Source organism: Toxorhynchites rutilus, chromosome 2 (genome assembly GCF_029784135.1).
Source record: "Toxorhynchites rutilus septentrionalis strain SRP chromosome 2, ASM2978413v1, whole genome shotgun sequence".
Taxonomy (NCBI): Eukaryota; Metazoa; Arthropoda; class Insecta; order Diptera; family Culicidae; genus Toxorhynchites; species Toxorhynchites rutilus.
Window position 1 is genome coordinate 170,949,788 of NC_073745.1, and position 18,240 is coordinate 170,968,027.

At 40.9% G+C, this 18,240-nt stretch overlaps 1 protein-coding gene across 4 annotated transcripts in view; it reads left to right on the forward strand.

Moving 5' to 3' along the window:
• The window catches only part of LOC129769799 (sideroflexin-2), a 151,142-nt gene that overhangs the window by 29,945 nt on the left and 102,957 nt on the right, over nucleotides 1-18,240 (forward strand). For all 4 annotated transcript variants that reach the window (XM_055772273.1, XM_055772274.1, XM_055772275.1 and 1 more), the window contains 2 exons: nucleotides 2,357-2,527; nucleotides 2,791-3,142. In XM_055772273.1, the coding sequence (XP_055628248.1) occupies nucleotides 2,357-2,527; nucleotides 2,791-3,142 (523 nt within the window). The remainder of the gene's footprint in view (nucleotides 1-2,356; nucleotides 2,528-2,790; nucleotides 3,143-18,240) is intronic.

Below are 18,240 nucleotides of genomic sequence, written 5' to 3' on the forward strand. Positions count from 1 at the left end.
TTGAAAATTCCCAGAGGAACTGGCAGATTATTTTCAGTAACGATTATATATTTCCACATTTTCCTCGATACTGGAAGCCCACCAATGGTTAATGCCAACTCGATAACCACTTGTTAATAGCCGCGCGTGTATGTGTGTGTAGCGATGTCTTCCCAGGGAACCGTTTATGGCATCACTCTCCTCCTGATAGATTCCCTTCTGGTCTAGGGTGCACAAACAGGCTCTTGGTGACACCGTTCATCCGCGCTTTCATGATAAATAAAGAGCTTCACCGCAACAGCGACAACATGCTCCAATCGCTGTTCAATTAGAACTGAGTGGATTTCCGAGCGCCGCTCGCTTATATACCGATTGGTGATTTCAATAGCCTGTTTTGAAAGCAATTTTAAGACTATTGAAACAAGTTTTTGGATCAAAAAGTAACAAGTATATAACGCGTAGACATTTTATCTTTCGAATGAAGTGTTTATCATACCATTTCGTTCAGTTGTTTAGGAGCTATTAACGCTCAAAATCTCGGTCTCCGGCGTAACGCTTTCGTTTTCGAAACTTTGATTTTACACCCCGGTATAGAAATGAAAGACGTCCTACGTCAAAATTATTCAAGATTACCTTAGCATGGGTTCCCTCTCATTGCTCGATTCCGGGAATGAGAAAGCGGACTCGCTAGCTAAGGTGGGCTCTTCAGAAGGCACACTTTTTGGAAGGCAAATGGCCTATAATGAATTTTTTCACATTCCTCGTCAGGACACACTCGTTAGTTGGCAGCGCATGTGGAGTGAAGATGAGTTCGGTCGCTGGTTACACACGATTATTCCTAAGGTTTTGACGAAAGCTTGGTTTAAGGGATTGAATGTAGGTCGTGATTTCATTCGCGTGATATCTCGGCTTATGTCCAATCACTACAACCTAAACGCGCATCTCTATCGCATTGGGCTCGCAGCAAACAATCTTTGTGATTGTGGCGATGGCTACCACGACATCGAGCATGTTGTCTGGTCGTGTATCCGGTTCCATGCTGCTCGCTCTCAGCTCTCTAGAGCACTGAGAGCAAAAGGCAGACAATCGGATATTCCCGTCCGGGATATCTTAGGTAGCCGTGATCCTGATCTTCTGCTTCATCTATACCTGTTCCTCAGAAACGCCGATGTCAACGTTTAATGATGTTTCCTTCGTTGTGTCCCTGTTTCATATCCCTCCTATCCGATCTATAAACTTTTACTTAGTCGCGGCAATACATACACACACTCTTTACAGATACACGGGCCAAAGGTTGTGCAGTCCACTGATCATTCAACAAGAGCCAAAGGTTGTACCGCTCATGACAACTCTACACGAGCTGATGTTTGCGCCGACTAGTGACCATTCTATCCTGGATTCCTCGAGTCGAGAAGACGCACCACGCTAGATATGGGGTACAGAGTAGGGGGCGTTGCTGATTAATGGTCAGCCGCATCCCAAAAGGAAGTATCCCGTGTCGGGCACAGGTACAGAGCATTGGAGACAGCAACATCACAATTACGAAAACAATTGTAATACTAACCTCGAGCCAACCGCGAGTAATCGGTTACATATTACTAACATAGTTATAAGGCAAACATTGTCGAAATATTGAACTCCCGGCCCCGTCAGGTTGACGCCATATGAGCCTTAATAAAAATATATATTTTGGATAAAAAAAAAAAAATCTCTTCTAGGACCACAGAGAGCGGTTTTCATCATATCTCGTTCCACTTTGGTATCTTTTATCTGATACGCACCATCCAACGACTGTTTACCATCCTTATGTCATCATCACTCGGTAAGCACTGGTGAAGTGAACAAGCAATACCCAACAACCAAACAATACGGCTTTTTTCGGGAGGCCACCATATCATTATCAAAGAGTTTAACGATGTAATTCTTCAAACATATCCAAAATCAACAGATAGCCTAACGGAATCGTACGTCAACTATGTGGTCGTGTCTCGGACACAACCCTCCTGTGACTTTTTTTTAACAAAAGACATTGTATCTTCAAATTCAATAAATCAGATCTGCTTCAAGTATGTTTGCGGTTTTTTGACAGCTTGAGAAAAGAATTCCAAAATTGTTGTTTCTACTCGTTAAATCCCAGTTGGTTCAACTCGTGCATAACGTTAGAAACACTCTTTTTTTAAGTTTCCAGAAACATCAATTTCGTATGAATTACAACAAATTTATCTGTAGGCCATACTTTGTTTTAGAAGATCAACTTCGCCGACGCGAATGATATCTTCAGCTAATTTATATAATTTTCCACCTAACGTTTAAGTTTGATATTTGCAAAATATGTTGTATGCTTCAGATTTTAGTCTCTACTTCTTCATTCATTTAGGCGTAGAGAACGGCAGCCACATTTATCTTTGGAAGAAATTCATCGCGCAAAAAAGTTATATGAAAGCGCATTCCATCCTGACAGTGGAGAATTACAAAATATATTTGGACGCATGAGCTTTCAAATGCCTGGTGGAATGGCAATCACCGGTGCAATGCTGCAATGGTATAGGTAAGTAAAGAGTTAGTTAACAAGAGAATACATTCGTTCATCAATTTTACAGTTCACACTGTTTTCAAAAGAGTTCTCTACCTATATCGTACATTTTTCCTCGTTGTTACGATTTATGAGCTCCAACTTTGAAAATACTTTTTTCCGTAAATGTTACCGCTTTCTCGTAATTTACAAATTTACAAATCCAGAGTAAAATATATGGAGAAATCGAATATTTCGACTCAATAAATAATTAACATTAATCTTTTTCTCTCACATAGAACCAACACAGCTGTTATATTCTGGCAATGGGTAAATCAGTCATTCAATGCGTTAGTGAATTATACAAATAGAAACGCCAATTCATCTCTAACAACAACCCAGTTGGTTGTATCGTATGTCTCAGCAACAAGTTCAGCGTTGGTGGCAGCGGTTGGATATAAAAAGTATTTAACCATGAGGGCGAGTCCCTTTTTCCAGCGATATGTACCATTTGTAGCTGTTGCAGTGGCAAACTGTATAAATATACCGCTAATGCGACAAAATGAACTCATGTACGGTATTGATATTGAAGACGAAAATGGAAAAGTGGTTGGAAAAAGTAGAGCAGCTGCTGCTAAAGGAATAACTCAGGTAAGACAATATTAGTGTTGTAGTGGCATGAGATAGAAAAGTTACTTGATTTTTTTTCTGGCAGTCATCTTACTTCTCAGCTCTTATTTTATATTCGAATCGGTAACAGAAGAGGACACTTACTAATCACAACTAAACTATGTTTCATAACGTTAGAATCATTCAATCTTTTTTGAACTTCCAGATATCACAGACACAGTATTCCCGCAGGAGAATAGCGTGACTATAATTTATAACTTAGGTGATGTTTGAAGTAGTGTCCTCATATATTATCGACTCAGGTATTAAATAGGAGCACAAAATTAAGGTGGCTTCCACAATAAAGCGAGAAACTTTTCCATATAACGTCATTCGCCGCGGCGAATAAAGTGGAATAACTATCTATCTATACTGGAGAATTGAACTTTATTGTTTTCTTCGGTCGGAGTATGGGAGTGTTGAAAGGCTAAATCGAGCAGTTTCTTTGCGGGGAACGAGACACAAGTATCCACATGTCGTAGGATGTTTTGAATAGATTTAGAACACTGAGTACTAGAGTGCCAATGAAAATGGCCATCTGGAATTTTCAAAGGGAACTTGATTAAAAATGTTGATTCCCACGAAAAACTACCCTATGCAAAATATCAGCTCAATCGGACTTCATTTACTAGTGTCGCACAGCGGTCAAAGTTTAAGTTTTTTAAAAACCGAAAAATTACCCAAGGGGAAAGTAAAGTAAATCGGGGTTTTCGAAAAAAAAAATTATGCAAAATGTCTTTAAATTGTATGAAACGTCGAGATCTACTGTCATCTCGAAAATTACGATATCTTGAAAAATAAATTTTCGTCAAAAATTGACTTTTCAGACAAAAACGGTCAAGTGTCGAAAAGTCAATTTTTGACAACAATTTTTTTTTCGAAAACAGTAAATCTCGACGTTTCACGCAATTCTAAGACATTTGGCGTCAAAAAATATTCTTTTCAAACCCCGATTTCCTACTTGGGTAATTTTTCGATTTTCAGAAAACAACAATTTTGAGATCTGTGACAATAGTAAATTAAGACCGTGTTGGGAGCACTGCAGATCTACTACCGCACGGTATGTGAAATGCCACAAGAGTGGATATGTTTGTAAACAAACAAAGTTGACAGAGATAGGAGAGAGGTTGAGAATGAGAGATAGAGTTGCCAGAAGAAGAAAATAAAGAAATACTATACAAGTGGAATGTTATTGATAGTAGGAAATTTATGAAAAGAAAGTGTTTCTATAGAGCTGAATTAGATACGAAAATAATAGAATTCAGGACATTACACATAGAAATCTTGTAAGCATAAATTCAAATTAAATTTACAAGCTTTGAAACAATATTTATGGCACAGATACAACGAACAGGAATTTAACATTTCACACGGAAAAGTATTTGGAGCCAACGTATAAAACAAATTGTTGATCCACACGTAGAGAGTATATAGAGGAAGGAAGAAAGGAAGAGGAATTAAGAATTTAAAGGAACACTAATTGTAAGGAAAATAGTATCTTAAATGTATTTTTTTTTAACCATAAAATAAATTACAGCTTTGATCGGCTGAAAAATTAAAGGTCGATTAACAAGGAAGTTTCTTTGTTCGATCCGAACAAAAATCAAAGAATTAGTTCGGATTTGATTACTCTTCGCAATGACATCTCGTAACACTAAAGACGATGTGGGTCATGAAAAGGCCCCACCCACTGCAAGTTCAGTATGCGTATATTGCAGCAAAGGTGAGTTGGATGATATCGACTGGGTACAATGCAAGAATTGTGAGCAATGGGCCCATTTTTCTTGCGCTGGTGTGGATGAGAAAATCGCTGAGGTTGATTGGCTCTATTTGCGATGTGTTGCATCTAACGTTCAACAACTTAATGTTCCTAAGCCTGTGAAGACGCGATCAAATAAAGGCAAAAGTAGATTGAGAAGTGATGCGGGTTCTGTTCGCGGCAATGGATCTGTTTCGGACCTAACTGAGCAGCAGTTTGAGGAGGAACAGCTAGCGCGTGAAAGAGCATTTGCGAAATCCGTGAGTCTAGATTACGTCGAGAGATAGAATGGAACGGAAAGCAGTTGGAAATGGAACGGAATATGCGCAAGAGGGAACTTGAAGCGCAACGCTTGATGCAGGCAGAAAAGCTTAAACAAGAACAGGAGCTATTAGAAACACAGTTAGCAGATGAACAAGCATTCTTTAAGCAGCGGAACGAGATTCGGTGTAAAATGAATAACAGTCTTCAGAAAGTTCAATCAGTCGTGGAAGAAGGAGCTGCGGTAGCTGAAGCGTCGGAGCAGAAAGTGAAGGCTTGGTTAAAAGATCAGAACGCTGAGGAATCCCGGGGAAGAGATGTACGTGGAGCTTACAGTAAGGGTGGGAAGCCGATGGTCAACGTTAAATGTAATGACTTGAAACTCCAAAGCCACCGTTTTGAAGAATCAAAAACACCAGTTAAAGAATGCGTAGTAGATCAAGACGAGTCTGATAGTGATGAAGAAGAATGTGAGGGCGAAAATTTGTTGGTTCAGAGCGAGGTTGGTAGAGATCGCAGTTTAACGGGGGGTCAAGTCTTAAAATTAACTCGTGAGCAGATTGCTACGAGGAAAGTGATATCCGGCAACCTACCAAAATTTAACGGGGATCCGGAAACATGGCCGCTTTTTATAAGCTGCTTCGAGAATACAACCGAGGCTTGCGGTTATTCAAATATTGAAAACCTTGAACGTTTGATGAATAGTTTGGGAGGAGAAGCACTGAATGCTGTGAGAAGCATGTTGATACTTCCGGGTTCAGTGCCGGAAGTTATTCGAGATTTGCGCAGGTTATTTGGCCAGCCAGAGAAATTGTTGGGAATGTTGCTGAAGAAGGTAAAGAACGCCTCACCGCCGACGACAGATAATCTGCAATCATTTGTGAGGTTCGGCATAACTGTTAAGCAACTCTGTGATCATTTAGAGGCAACCCGCCTTCGTGATCATCTTCGCAACCCGCTTTTGGTGCAGCAACTTGTTGAAAAACTGCCACCAGACTATCAGATGAAGGGGGTAGAGTTCAAACGTGGTAAGAAGGGAACACCACTACGATTGTTCACTGATTACATAACAGGGATCGGTGACGTCGCCTCCGAAGCAGCGGCCTACTCGTTACTGGACAACGATTACGCGCGATACTCGAAGAATAAATCTGCAAAGAAGAACGAGTTTATACACCTACATGATTTGGCGACGGACAGTGATGAGGGAATGCAGCAGGAAAAGGCAAACAAACCATGCTGGATCTGTCAGCGAACTGATCACCGGATTAGATACTGCGACGACTTCAGGAAGATGAACATCGTAGAACGGTTGAGAGCTGTAGAGAGACTAAGGTTATGTAGCCTCTGTCTACATAAACATGGCGACAAACCTTGCGGTTCCAAGATACGATATACGGTAAAGAACTGCAGAGCGAATCATCACACACTTTTACATCGCGTGGAAGAATCCGTGCAGCTACAGAAAGTAGAATGCAACGCACACAGAGGGGCAGATCGGTCGGTTATATTTCGCATGGCACCGGTGACGTTGCACTTTGGTAGCAAACGATACGATACTCTGGCATTTTTAGATGAAGGTTCGTCTACCACGTTGGTCGATGAAGATGTTGCATGTCGATTAAAGGCGGAAGGGGAACCTGAGCCGCTCATTGTTACGTGGACGGGAAACATTAATCGTTTCGAAAATAATTCCCGTAAAGTCGAGTTAATGCTGTCGGTAAAAGGATCAAAGGAAAAGATTCCACTAGAGAATGTTCGCACTGTATCAGAGCTTTTGCTTCCAAAACAAGACACACATTTTTCAGATGTTGTGAAGCGGTATCCACACTTAGCTGGACTCCCTGTGAATGATTTTCCAACAGGGCAAGCTGCGTTATTGATCGGTTTAGATAATCTACATCTCTTTGCACCACTGGAGTCACGGGTTGGCAAACAAAACGAGCCCATTGCTGTGCGGTCTAGAATAGGTTGGACGGTATATGGTCCAGAGAAGCGGAAGCCGAGCGTCAGTACTTTCCTAAATTTGCATACAGTCACAGCAGTGAGTAATCAAGAGTTGCACGATTTAATGCGCAACCAATATATGTTAGAGGAGTCTAATTTTTCATCGTTCCCTATTCCTGAACCGAAGGAAGAACAGCGTGCGAAAACGATTCTGCAAGCTACGACTAAGCGGATAGGAGAGCATTTTGAAACGGGGCTGCTATGGCGAGAGGATGAGCGGCGCTTTCCCGACAGCTACCCGATGGCCCTGCGGAGAATGAAGTCTCTTGAACGAAAGCTGGAGAGAGATCCATCGTTGAAGCGAAATGTTTACCAGCAGATCAATGATTATCAAATGAAGGGCTACGCCCACAAAATTACCGACGCAGAACAAGCGCAGACACCGGGCTCGTCGGTCTGGTATCTTCCAGTGAACGTGGTTTTGAATCCACGTAAACCACAAAAGGTGCGTCTGGTATGGGACGCTGCGGCGTCGGTCAAAGAAGTGTCTTTGAACACGGAACTGTTGAAGGGGCCGGATATGCTGGTACCACTCCCGAAGGTTATTTGCCAGTTCAGAGAACGCCCCATTGCATTTGGCGGAGACATCCAGGAAATGTATCATCAAATCCGAATTCGTGTGGAAGATAAGCAAGCGCAACGGTTCTTATTTAGATTTGACCCAAGAGAAGTACGTCAGGTGTACGTGATGGATGTGGCCACCTTTGGCTCCACGTGTTCGCCCTGTTCCGCGCAATTTGTCAAAAACCTCAATGCGGAACAATTTGCGGAGAAGTACCCGGATGCAGTGAGAGTAATTCGTGAGAAACACTACGTGGACGATTATTACGACAGCGTAGACTCGGTAGAGGAAGCGATCCAGCGGGCCAAGGATGTGAAGTATGTGCATTCAAAAGGTGGTTTTCACATCAGAAATTGGGTGTCAAATTCGAAGGAATTGTTATCGGAGCTAGGTGAACGTAATTCGGATGCTGCAGTCCATTTTAATCGGGATAAAGGTACAGAGTATGAGCGTGTGTTAGACATTGTTTGGGAGTCTGTAGAAGATAGCTTCTGTTTCGCCACCGCGTCGAATACAATGTACAAGGAGTTTCTTGATAGCGAAAAATGTCCAACGAAACGAATTGTACTAAGCTTCGTAATGGCCCAATTTGATCCAACGGGGTTCCTTACCCCCGTCATCGTACGGGGAAAGATGCTAATACAAGATCTCTGGCGCACTGGCTGTGATTGGGATACGAAGATCGATGCGGAGTCGCTCGAGAAATGGAGATGTCTGATAAATATAATGCAGAATATCGGGTCCTTCAAACTACCAAGAAGTTATTTCGGCGGGGCCAAATCGAGCGAGATAGAGGGTCTTGAGTTACATATACTAGCTGACGCAAGCGAAAAGGCCTATGGGTGTGTGGCTTACTTTCGAGCGATTGTTAAGGGCGAAGTGAATGATGAGTCGTTCTAAGGTGGCTCCACTAAAGCAGGTATCAATACCGCGCCTAGAGCTACTAGCAGCAGTTCTTGGCGCACGACTATCGCGAACGATTTATGAAAACCACAGTTTTGCGATTCACAGAGTCATCTTCTGGGTTGACGCTAGTGTCGTCCTTTCGTGGATTCGGTCAGATCAGAGGAGGTACAAGCAGTTCGTCGGTTTCAGAATTGGCGAGATTCTCATTCTAACTAAAGTGAGCGATTGGCGTTGGATACCGACTAGACTAAATGTGGCTGATCAGCTAACGAAATGGGGTAAAGATCCGGAGATGCATTCCGACAGTGTGTGGGTACGAGGACCCACATTTTTATACGAAATCGAGCAGAACTGGCCAAAAAAGGAACTACCGCCAGCAAACACAACAGAAGAACTTCGTATCCACTTATTATTGCACGAAACAAAAGGACAAGCAATTCTAATCGATGCAACGCGTTTTTCCGAGTGGAACGTGCTCGTTCGGACAATCGCGTCCGTATTTCGCTTCATCTCGAATTGCAAACGAAAGACCAAAGGGTTATCGATTGAGACATTGAAACCAACGGAACGACAGGCGAAGGCGTTGAAGCAGAATACAATGGCCTGCATACGTGTACCGTTGCAACAAGAGGAGTATGAAAAGGCAGAACATTGTCTGCTAAAAATGGCACAGGCGGAAAGCTTCATCGACGAGCTGAAGGTGCTGAAACGAAATAAAGATAGACCAATAAATCAATGGCTTCCGTTAGAGAAATCCAGTCCACTGAAAAAGCTGACTCCGCTAATCGACGAAAATGGCTTGATTCGAATGGAAGGCCGCTGCGAGCGAGCAGAAGATCTTCCGTTTGATTTAAGGTTTCCAGTAATTTTACCAGACAACTCAAGGATTACCAATCTGATTGTCCAAAACCTTCATGATAGGTGTGGTCATGGATATCGACTAGCGGTGAAAAACAAACTCAGGCAGTCGTTTCACGTAATTCATGTGGATGCAGTGGTGAGAAAGGTATCGTCGGCTTGCATCTGGTGCAAAGTTCATCGTAATCGTCCTCAAGTTCCTAGAGAATCTCCGTTGCCAGTGCAGCGATTGACTCCGAATCTCAGACCATTCAGTTTCGTGGGAGTTGATTACATGGGACCATTTGAAGTGGTTGTTGGACGGCGCAAAGCAAAACGCTGGATAGCATTATTCACATGCATGGTAACGCGAGCGGTGCATCTAGAGGTGGTTAACCACGCAGTCCTGCTTGATGGCGATAAGCCGTTTCATCTGTCGTCGAGACTGGCCGATCGAATTTATTTCCGATAACGGTACCAATTTTCAAGGGGCTAGTAAAGAGTTATTGGCGCTGCTTGAAAACATCGTGTTCGATTGTGCAGATCAATTCACTTATGCGAGGACTAAGTGGAGATTCAATCCACCTGCGGCACCTCATATGGGGGGTGTGTGGGAGCGACTGGTTCGCTCAACCAAAGAAATTTTGAAGGCCCTAGATGATGGTAAACGACTTACTGATGAGATTCTCCAGACGTGCATCGTGGAAGCAGAGGACATGATAAATTCACGTCCGCTTACGTACGTGTCACAAGAATCAGATGAAATGGAAGCGTTGACGCCAAATCATTTCCTGCGGGGCCCTCCATCCAGCCTCCGAAACGCAGCGATTCCACCCCCGTATCCGGCTGAGGCTCTCCGAGATACCTACAAACGATCACAACAGTTAGCGAGTGAGCTGTGGAAACGCTGGATCAAAGAGTATGTTCCGTCATTGAATCAACGCACAAAGTGGTTTGGCGAAACGAAACCACTGAAAGCGGGCGACTTGGTGTATATTGTCGAAGGCAACAACCGGAAGTGCTGGGTCCGCGGAATAGTAGAAGAACCCATCGTGTCTAGCGATGGACGTATACGGCAGGCATGGGTGCGTACCAGAACTAAGCGATACAAGCGTGCTGTAGTGAACTTAGCCGTGCTGGAGTTAAAAGCTGATAACACCGAACCGGACATAACTTCCGGACCAGGGTTACGGGTCGGGGAATATGTTGGGAGCACTGCAGATCTACTACCGCACGGTATGTGAAGTGCCACAAGGGTGGATATGTTTGTAAACAAACAAAGTTGACAGAGATAGGAGAGAGGTTGAGAATGAGAGATAGAGTTGCCAGAAGAAGAAAATAAAGAAATACTATACAAGTGGAATGTTATTGATAGTAGGAAATTTATGAAAAGGAAGTGTTTCTATAGAGCTGAATTAGATACGAAAATAATAGAATTCAGGACATTACACATAGAAATCTTGTAAGCATAAATTCAAATTAAATTTACAAGCTTTGAAACAATATTTATGGCACAGATACAACGAACAGGAATTTAACATTTCACACGGAAAAGTATTTGGAGCCAACGTATAAAACAAACTGTCGATCCACACGTAGAGAGTATATAGAGGAAGGAAGAAAGGAAGAGGAATTAAGAATTTAAAGGAACACTAATTGTAAGGAAAATAGTATCTTAAATGTATTTTTTTTAACCATAAAATAAATTACAGCTTTGATCTGCTGAAAGATTAAAGGTCGATTAACAAGGAAGTTTCTTTGTTCGATCCGAACAGACCGTATGAGCTAATATTTTGCAGAGGGTATTTTATCGTGCAAATCAACATTTCGCAGGGAGTCCTGTTAGAAAAATCGATATGCCGATTTTCATTGGCACCCTAAGTCATATGTTTTGCCTGTATTCCGAAAAAAGTTCCAGAGTGTCGATTTTTGACAAAAAAAAATTCGAGATGACAGTAGATCTCGACGTTTCATGCAATTTGGAGACGTTTGGCATCAATTTTTTTACGAAAACCCCGATTTCCTTTACCTTCTTCTTGAGTGATTCTTCGGTTTTCAAAAAACTCAAACCGAACGCTATGCGACACTAGTAAATGGCTGATTGAGCTGATATTTTGCATAGGGTAGTTTTTCGTGGTAATCAACATTTTTAATCAAGTTCGCTTTGAAAATTCGAGGGCCCTTTTTTCACATATATCAATTGGCACTCTACTGACTAACTATGAGTTGTAAACTTGATTTGATACTAAATTATGTTAATTTTGCAAAGTAGTGATAGTCAAACTTGCTATTTCTCTATCTATGTTGGCGCAGACAGTCTGACGAACAAGAACAAGAAAACAAATCAAAATACCACGACAAACCATCAGATGTCAACTGAGTCTTGGTCACTACTTCGATCGATATGGACGATCGTTCATCTTACAGCGAGCAGCGATCCGTATGAATGATGCATGCCGATTCGTTAATATCAGTTCATCAGCCCGCGATTCTTGTGGTAAATAGATGGGTCGTCAAGGTTGACTGATGGTAATTGTTCCTTCGAGTTCAGATGAATAATTCGATAAATTGCTGCACTGCCGAGAATAATAATTAATTTCGAATTCACCGTGTGCAAAATAGCATCCGAGTAGGTCTAGAAAGTAGCGAATCGGTTGGAAAATTACATGCAAAAAAGGGGTTCCTCATTTCATCTTTTCGAAATTGGTTCAATTGTCATACCAACTATTCGCAAAGTGTAGATGTGCTATAAGACTGTTGTTTAGCCTATTTGGTCATTTCTAGAGGTGATCCCTGAACTGTCTTTGAAGAGCGGTTCAGTAACTTACCGTTCATGAACGTGAACGCATTGATTTACACGGAATTCTTCTACGTGATTGATGTTTGCGCGCAAACGAAATCGCGCAATTCCGGGAATATCGCATAAAAAAAATTGCCACTTCATCGACGCACGCTCGTCACATCTACACTCGCACGCGCATTTTTTTTATTTCTCTTCCAAACGAGGCGACGGTAGGCAGATCGTGTAGTTTCAATAAAATCTTGTAATTCCGAGCAAATCGCGTAACTCCAAGAAAATCGCGTAAAATAAAATCACGGAAAAAAACGCGTAAAAAGAATCCAGTGCGATACAAAAAATCTAGCACATCTGTACTGCCGTTCTACGCATAGTTGTCCCATGTTACTTTTTGTTAATTTTCACTTTTTTTTTTCATAAAACGATGTTTTTATGTCTAATCTTCAGAAAAAAACAGCTTTTAAAAAAACAACATCCAGCTCAATTGACCCATGTTGATATTCTAGGTATAACTGTCCCACCATGTATTTCTCTTTGTAGATCCATAATGAATGAAACGGTTCAAGTACACGCATTTTATGTCACGCTTCAGCTAAACCATTTCTGGTTTGGAAGAACGAACTAATTCTCAAACAATGAAAAAACAGGAAGTGGGTTATATCTATGGTATAACCGCAAGGGTGACGTAGCACTATCGTTGATTTAGAGATCATTTGTTTGAAGTTGAATCTAAATCCATTCTGAATGAATGAATAAATGAATATTTGGGAGACTTCGAAAACGAGAGCGTTACGTTGGAGGCACAAGGTTTTATGCATCCAATATAGGATACGAAAAAGCTTGTTCTGAAGGATAATCTTCAGAAGCTAACCTGCTAACTGTACTTGATTGACAAATCACAAACCCAAATGTATTATATGGATATTTTGTGGATAGAAAACATTCAATTAAACTCTTTCACATGAATATATTTTGAAAATTCCCAGAGGAACTGGCAGATTATTTTCAGTAACGATTAGTTATTTCCTCATTTTCCTCGATACTGGAAGCCCACCAGTGGTTAATACCAGCTCGATAACCACCTGTTAATAGCACTTGATTGAAACATATTTGGTCACAGTGTTACATGGATAGAAAACATTCAATTAAACTCTTTCACATGAATATATTTTGAAAATTCCCAGAGGAACTGGCAGATTATTTTCAGCAACGATTAGATATTTCCACATTTTCCTCGATACTGGAAGCCCACCAGTGGTTAATGCCAACTTGATAACCACCTGTTAATAGCACTTGATTGAAACATATTTGGTCACAGTGTTACATGGATAGAAAACATTCAATTAAACTCTTTCACATGAATATATTTTGAAAATTCCCAAAGGAACTGGCAGATTATTTTCCAGCAATGATTAGATCTTTCCGGAACTTTCTCGATGCTGAATGGCATCCTAACGGAAAGAGTTCTGCGCGTGTATGTGTCGATCCTTCGCCGTCCACCTCCTCCAGCACGTTAGGCAACGATGTTGTCTTGTCGATGTCCTCACGAAAAATGAATGTGTCTCACCACCAGAATACCGCTTAAGTATGCTTTTTGTGTGTGATTGAATCGAGAGAAGGTGTGGTTTATGATGGCAATTTGGAAGGCAAACTAGAGGGGAATGAACTCTCTGAGCTCGGAACTTTCGGCGACTGAGCAATAATCGATTGCGGGCGCATACAATATTGGATACGGAAATATCCTACTGATGGGGAAGAATAATCTTCTGAAGCTATCCTGTTAATTGCGATTGATTGAAAAACCACAAAACCAGATGTATTTGATCACAGTGTTACATGGAAAGAAAACATTCAAATAAACTCTTTAACATGAATATATTTTGAAAATTCCCAGAGGAACTGGCAGATTATTTTCAGCAACGATTAGATATTTCCACATTTTCCTCGATACTGGAAGCCCACCAGTGGTTAATGCCAACTCGATAACCACCTGTTAATAGCACTTGATTGAAACATATTTGGTCACAGTGTAACATGGATAGAAAACATTCAATTAAACTCTTTCACATGAATATATTTTGAAAATTCCCAAAGGAACTGGCAGATTATTTTCAGTAACGATTAGATATTTCCACATTTTCCTCGATACTGGAAGCCCACCAGTGGTTAATGCCAACTCGATAACCACCGGTTAATAGCACTTGATTGAAACATATTTGGTCACAGTGTAACATGGATAGAAAACATTCAATTAAACTCTTTCACATGAATATATTTTGAAAATTCCCAGAGGAACTGGCAGATTATTTTCAGTAACGATTAGATATTTCCACATTTTCCTCGATACTGGAAGCCCACCAGTGGTTAATGCCAACTCGATAACCACCTGTTAATAGCACTTGATTGAAACATATTTGGTCACAGTGTTACATGGATAGAAAACATTCAATTAAACTCTTTCACATGAATATATTTTGAAAATTCCCAAAGGAACTGGCAGATTATTTTCCAGCAATGATTAGATCTTTCCGGAACTTTCTCGATGCTGAATGGCATCCTAACGGAAAGAGTTCTGCGCGTGTATGTATCGATCCTTCGCCGTCCACCTCCTCCAGCACGTTAGGCAACGATGTTGTCTTGTCGATGTCCTCACGAAAAATGAATGTGTCTCACCACCAGAATATCGCTTAAGTATGCTTTTTGTGTGTGATTGAATCGAGAGAAGGTGTGGTTTATGATGGCAATTTGGAAGGCAAACTAGAGGGGAATGAACTCTCTGAGCTCGGAACTTTCGGCGACTGAGCAATAATCGATTGCGGGCGCATACAATATTGGATACGAAAATATCCTACTGATGGGGAAGAATAATCTTCTGAAGCTATCCTGTTAATTGCGATTGATTGAAAAACCACAAAACCAGATGTATTTGATCACAGTGTTACATGGAAAGAAAACATTCAAATAAACTCTTTAACATGAATATATTTTGAAAATTCCCAGAGGAACTGGCAGATTATTTTCAGCAACGATTAGATATTTCCACATTTTCCTCGATACTGGAAGCCCACCAGTGGTTAATGCCAACTCGATAACCACCTGTTAATAGCACTTGATTGAAACATATTTGGTCACAGTGTTACATGGATAGAAAACATTCAATTAAACTCTTTCACATGAATATATTTTGAAAATTCCCAAAGGAACTGGCAGATTATTTTCAGTAACGATTAGATATTTCCACATTTTCCTCGATACTGGAAGCCCACCAGTGGTTAATGCCAACTCGATAACCACCTGTTAATAGCACTTGATTGAAACATATTTGGTCACAGTGTTACATGGATAGAAAACATTCAATTAAACTCTTTCACATGAATATATTTTGAAAATTCCCAAAGGAACTGGCAGATTATTTTCAGTAACGATTAGATATTTCCACATTTTCCTCGATACTGGAAGCCCACCAGTGGTTAATGCCAACTCGATAACCACCTGTTAATAGCACTTGATTGAAACATATTTGGTCACAGTGTAACATGGATAGAAAACATTCAATTTAACTCTTTCACATGATTATATTTTGAAAATTCCCAGAGGAACTGGCAAATTATTTTCCGGATCTTTCTCGATGCTGAATGGCATCCAAACGGAAAGAATTCCGCGCGTGTATATGTGTGTGTGTGTGTATGTGTGTGTGTGTAGCGGCTGCTTCGAGATCTTCCCGGGGAAGAGTTTGTGGCATCACTCTCCTCCTGATGGATACCCTTCTGGCCTAAGGTGCACAAACAGGCTCTTGGTGACACCGTTCATTCGCGCTTTCATGATAAACGAAGAGCTTCACCACAACAGCGACAACATGCTCCAATCGCTGTTCAATTAGAACTGAGTGGATTTCCGAGCGGCGCTCGCTTATATACCGATTGGTGATTTCAATAGCCTGTATTGAAAGCAATTTTAAGACTATTGAAACAAGTTTTTGGATCAGAAAGTAACAAGTATAGAACGCGTAGACATTTTATCTATCGAATGAAGTGTTTATCATACCATTTCGTTCAGTTGTTTAGGAGCTATTAACGCTCAAAATCTCGGTCTCCGGCGTAACGCTTTCGTTTTCGAAACTTTGATTTTACACCCCGGTATAGAAATGAAAGACGTAGTCCTACGTCAAAAAGTTTAATAGAACCCGTGTACACCTTGTTAGCGAATGCCTGATAACAGTGAGATTTATATATTTTTGCAGATCACACCCTTCTCCATAAAACGATGTTTTCATGCATAATCTTTCGGAAAAGCACAAAAAAAAAATTATAAACTTTTCACATTTCATTAGACAGTAGTTTACTGCTCATGAAAAACCCGGTATATTGCTAAACTGAAATGCTCAAAGTTTCTGGTGGACAAATATGGTACAAAACTTTGATTGCATTTTTCTCAGTTGCTGAATTTGGAACATGGGACAACTATGCGCAATGTAGTTAATGTCTAACCACTCTGCATAATGCATTGATAAAATAGACAAATAACACACCTGGTGATAGGCGCACTTGTGCATCGTCAATCATAGTAATCCATGAGTTTTAAAGCCTGGTTCCGGTCGTCCGACGGTGCTGTGTGATCGATGTAAACTACAGCTGAAGCGAAAACAGAAAGACGGGGGGAAAAGTGGCTGAATAATTTCGGCCAGGCAGTGAAAAAATAAAAAAAAAACGGAAACGGAAGTCAAGACTGGCCGTGTCGGAATAGCAAGTTATGATTCCCCTGCCCCATGAAAAATTTCTGGGCAAACATAAAGCGAAGGGTCTATTTCAGTAATTTCGTGTCGAAAACGGAGGAGGAACTAATAAATAAAAATAAGATAGAACTGAAAAACATGCTAACAAGTATGTTTTCGACAGAAATGGTGAATGATTCGCGTAATTGCCGGATGGCCGCCGGAGCTGCAATCCATCACCGTCAATGTCACAAAAAAGCTGACCATAGTCACTCAATTCCTCTCACGGCACGTGAGATCCAAAAATTCAGTAGTGATACTCACTCTTTTGTTTCTGACACCTAACCAAATGACGGTTGGTTCTAATGCCTCTCACTGCCGATCGCTCTGTTTACAACTTTACGTTACGAGAGCGGTGGTTGTGGCGTATGATGGTAGTAGAAATGTGAGTGATCAGACATTTCCAATCATTTTTGACAATCGCGACGGTTGTTTAAATTTGTTCGTTGAAGTAGAAGTTGTTGCTGTTGTTAGAGATGTCTAAATTTTTCGTTTATTTGATTATCGATTAATCGTGGGGCCAATATTCGATTCATTCGAACAATTTTTTTTTTTAATTCGTTTATTTTTACAGGCTCAGTTACTTAAGTTTAAAGGAGCCGAATTCTTAAATATAATTTTAAAACTATATATATAAACAATTTTCTTACATCTATGGTTAGTAAGGTGGAAAACCGATTACTCGCGGTGTACTCGAGTTTAGGAGGGTGACATATTTTTAGGAGAAGGATGGGATATAAGGAAATTGTAACAATGTTGATGAACACTCAATTTATAAATCTATTCGTATATATATAGTGTATTTACATTTCAACTTATTCTACTATTTATAGCAAGGGGACGAATTACCCGCAAAGGAAGGAAAGGAGGGTATAAGGATGTAGGGGCAATCACACACGAAGATCTATAGCTTTAAGGAAAACATATATATGGGACATGTAATCAAGGTCTAACCGAGCCAACACATCTCTCACCGGCACATTGGGCTGTCTTCCTCGGGCCCGAAGGGAGTTTTTTAAATTCGATCTGGCGACCAGATACACCTCGATACACCAAACAATGTGCTCGATGTCGTGATAACCTTGGCCACAAACGCAGAGATTGCTGCTGGCAAGATTGAAACGGAAGAGTAGTGCATCTAACGAACAGTGATTGGACATGAGTCGGGAGAAGGTGCGAA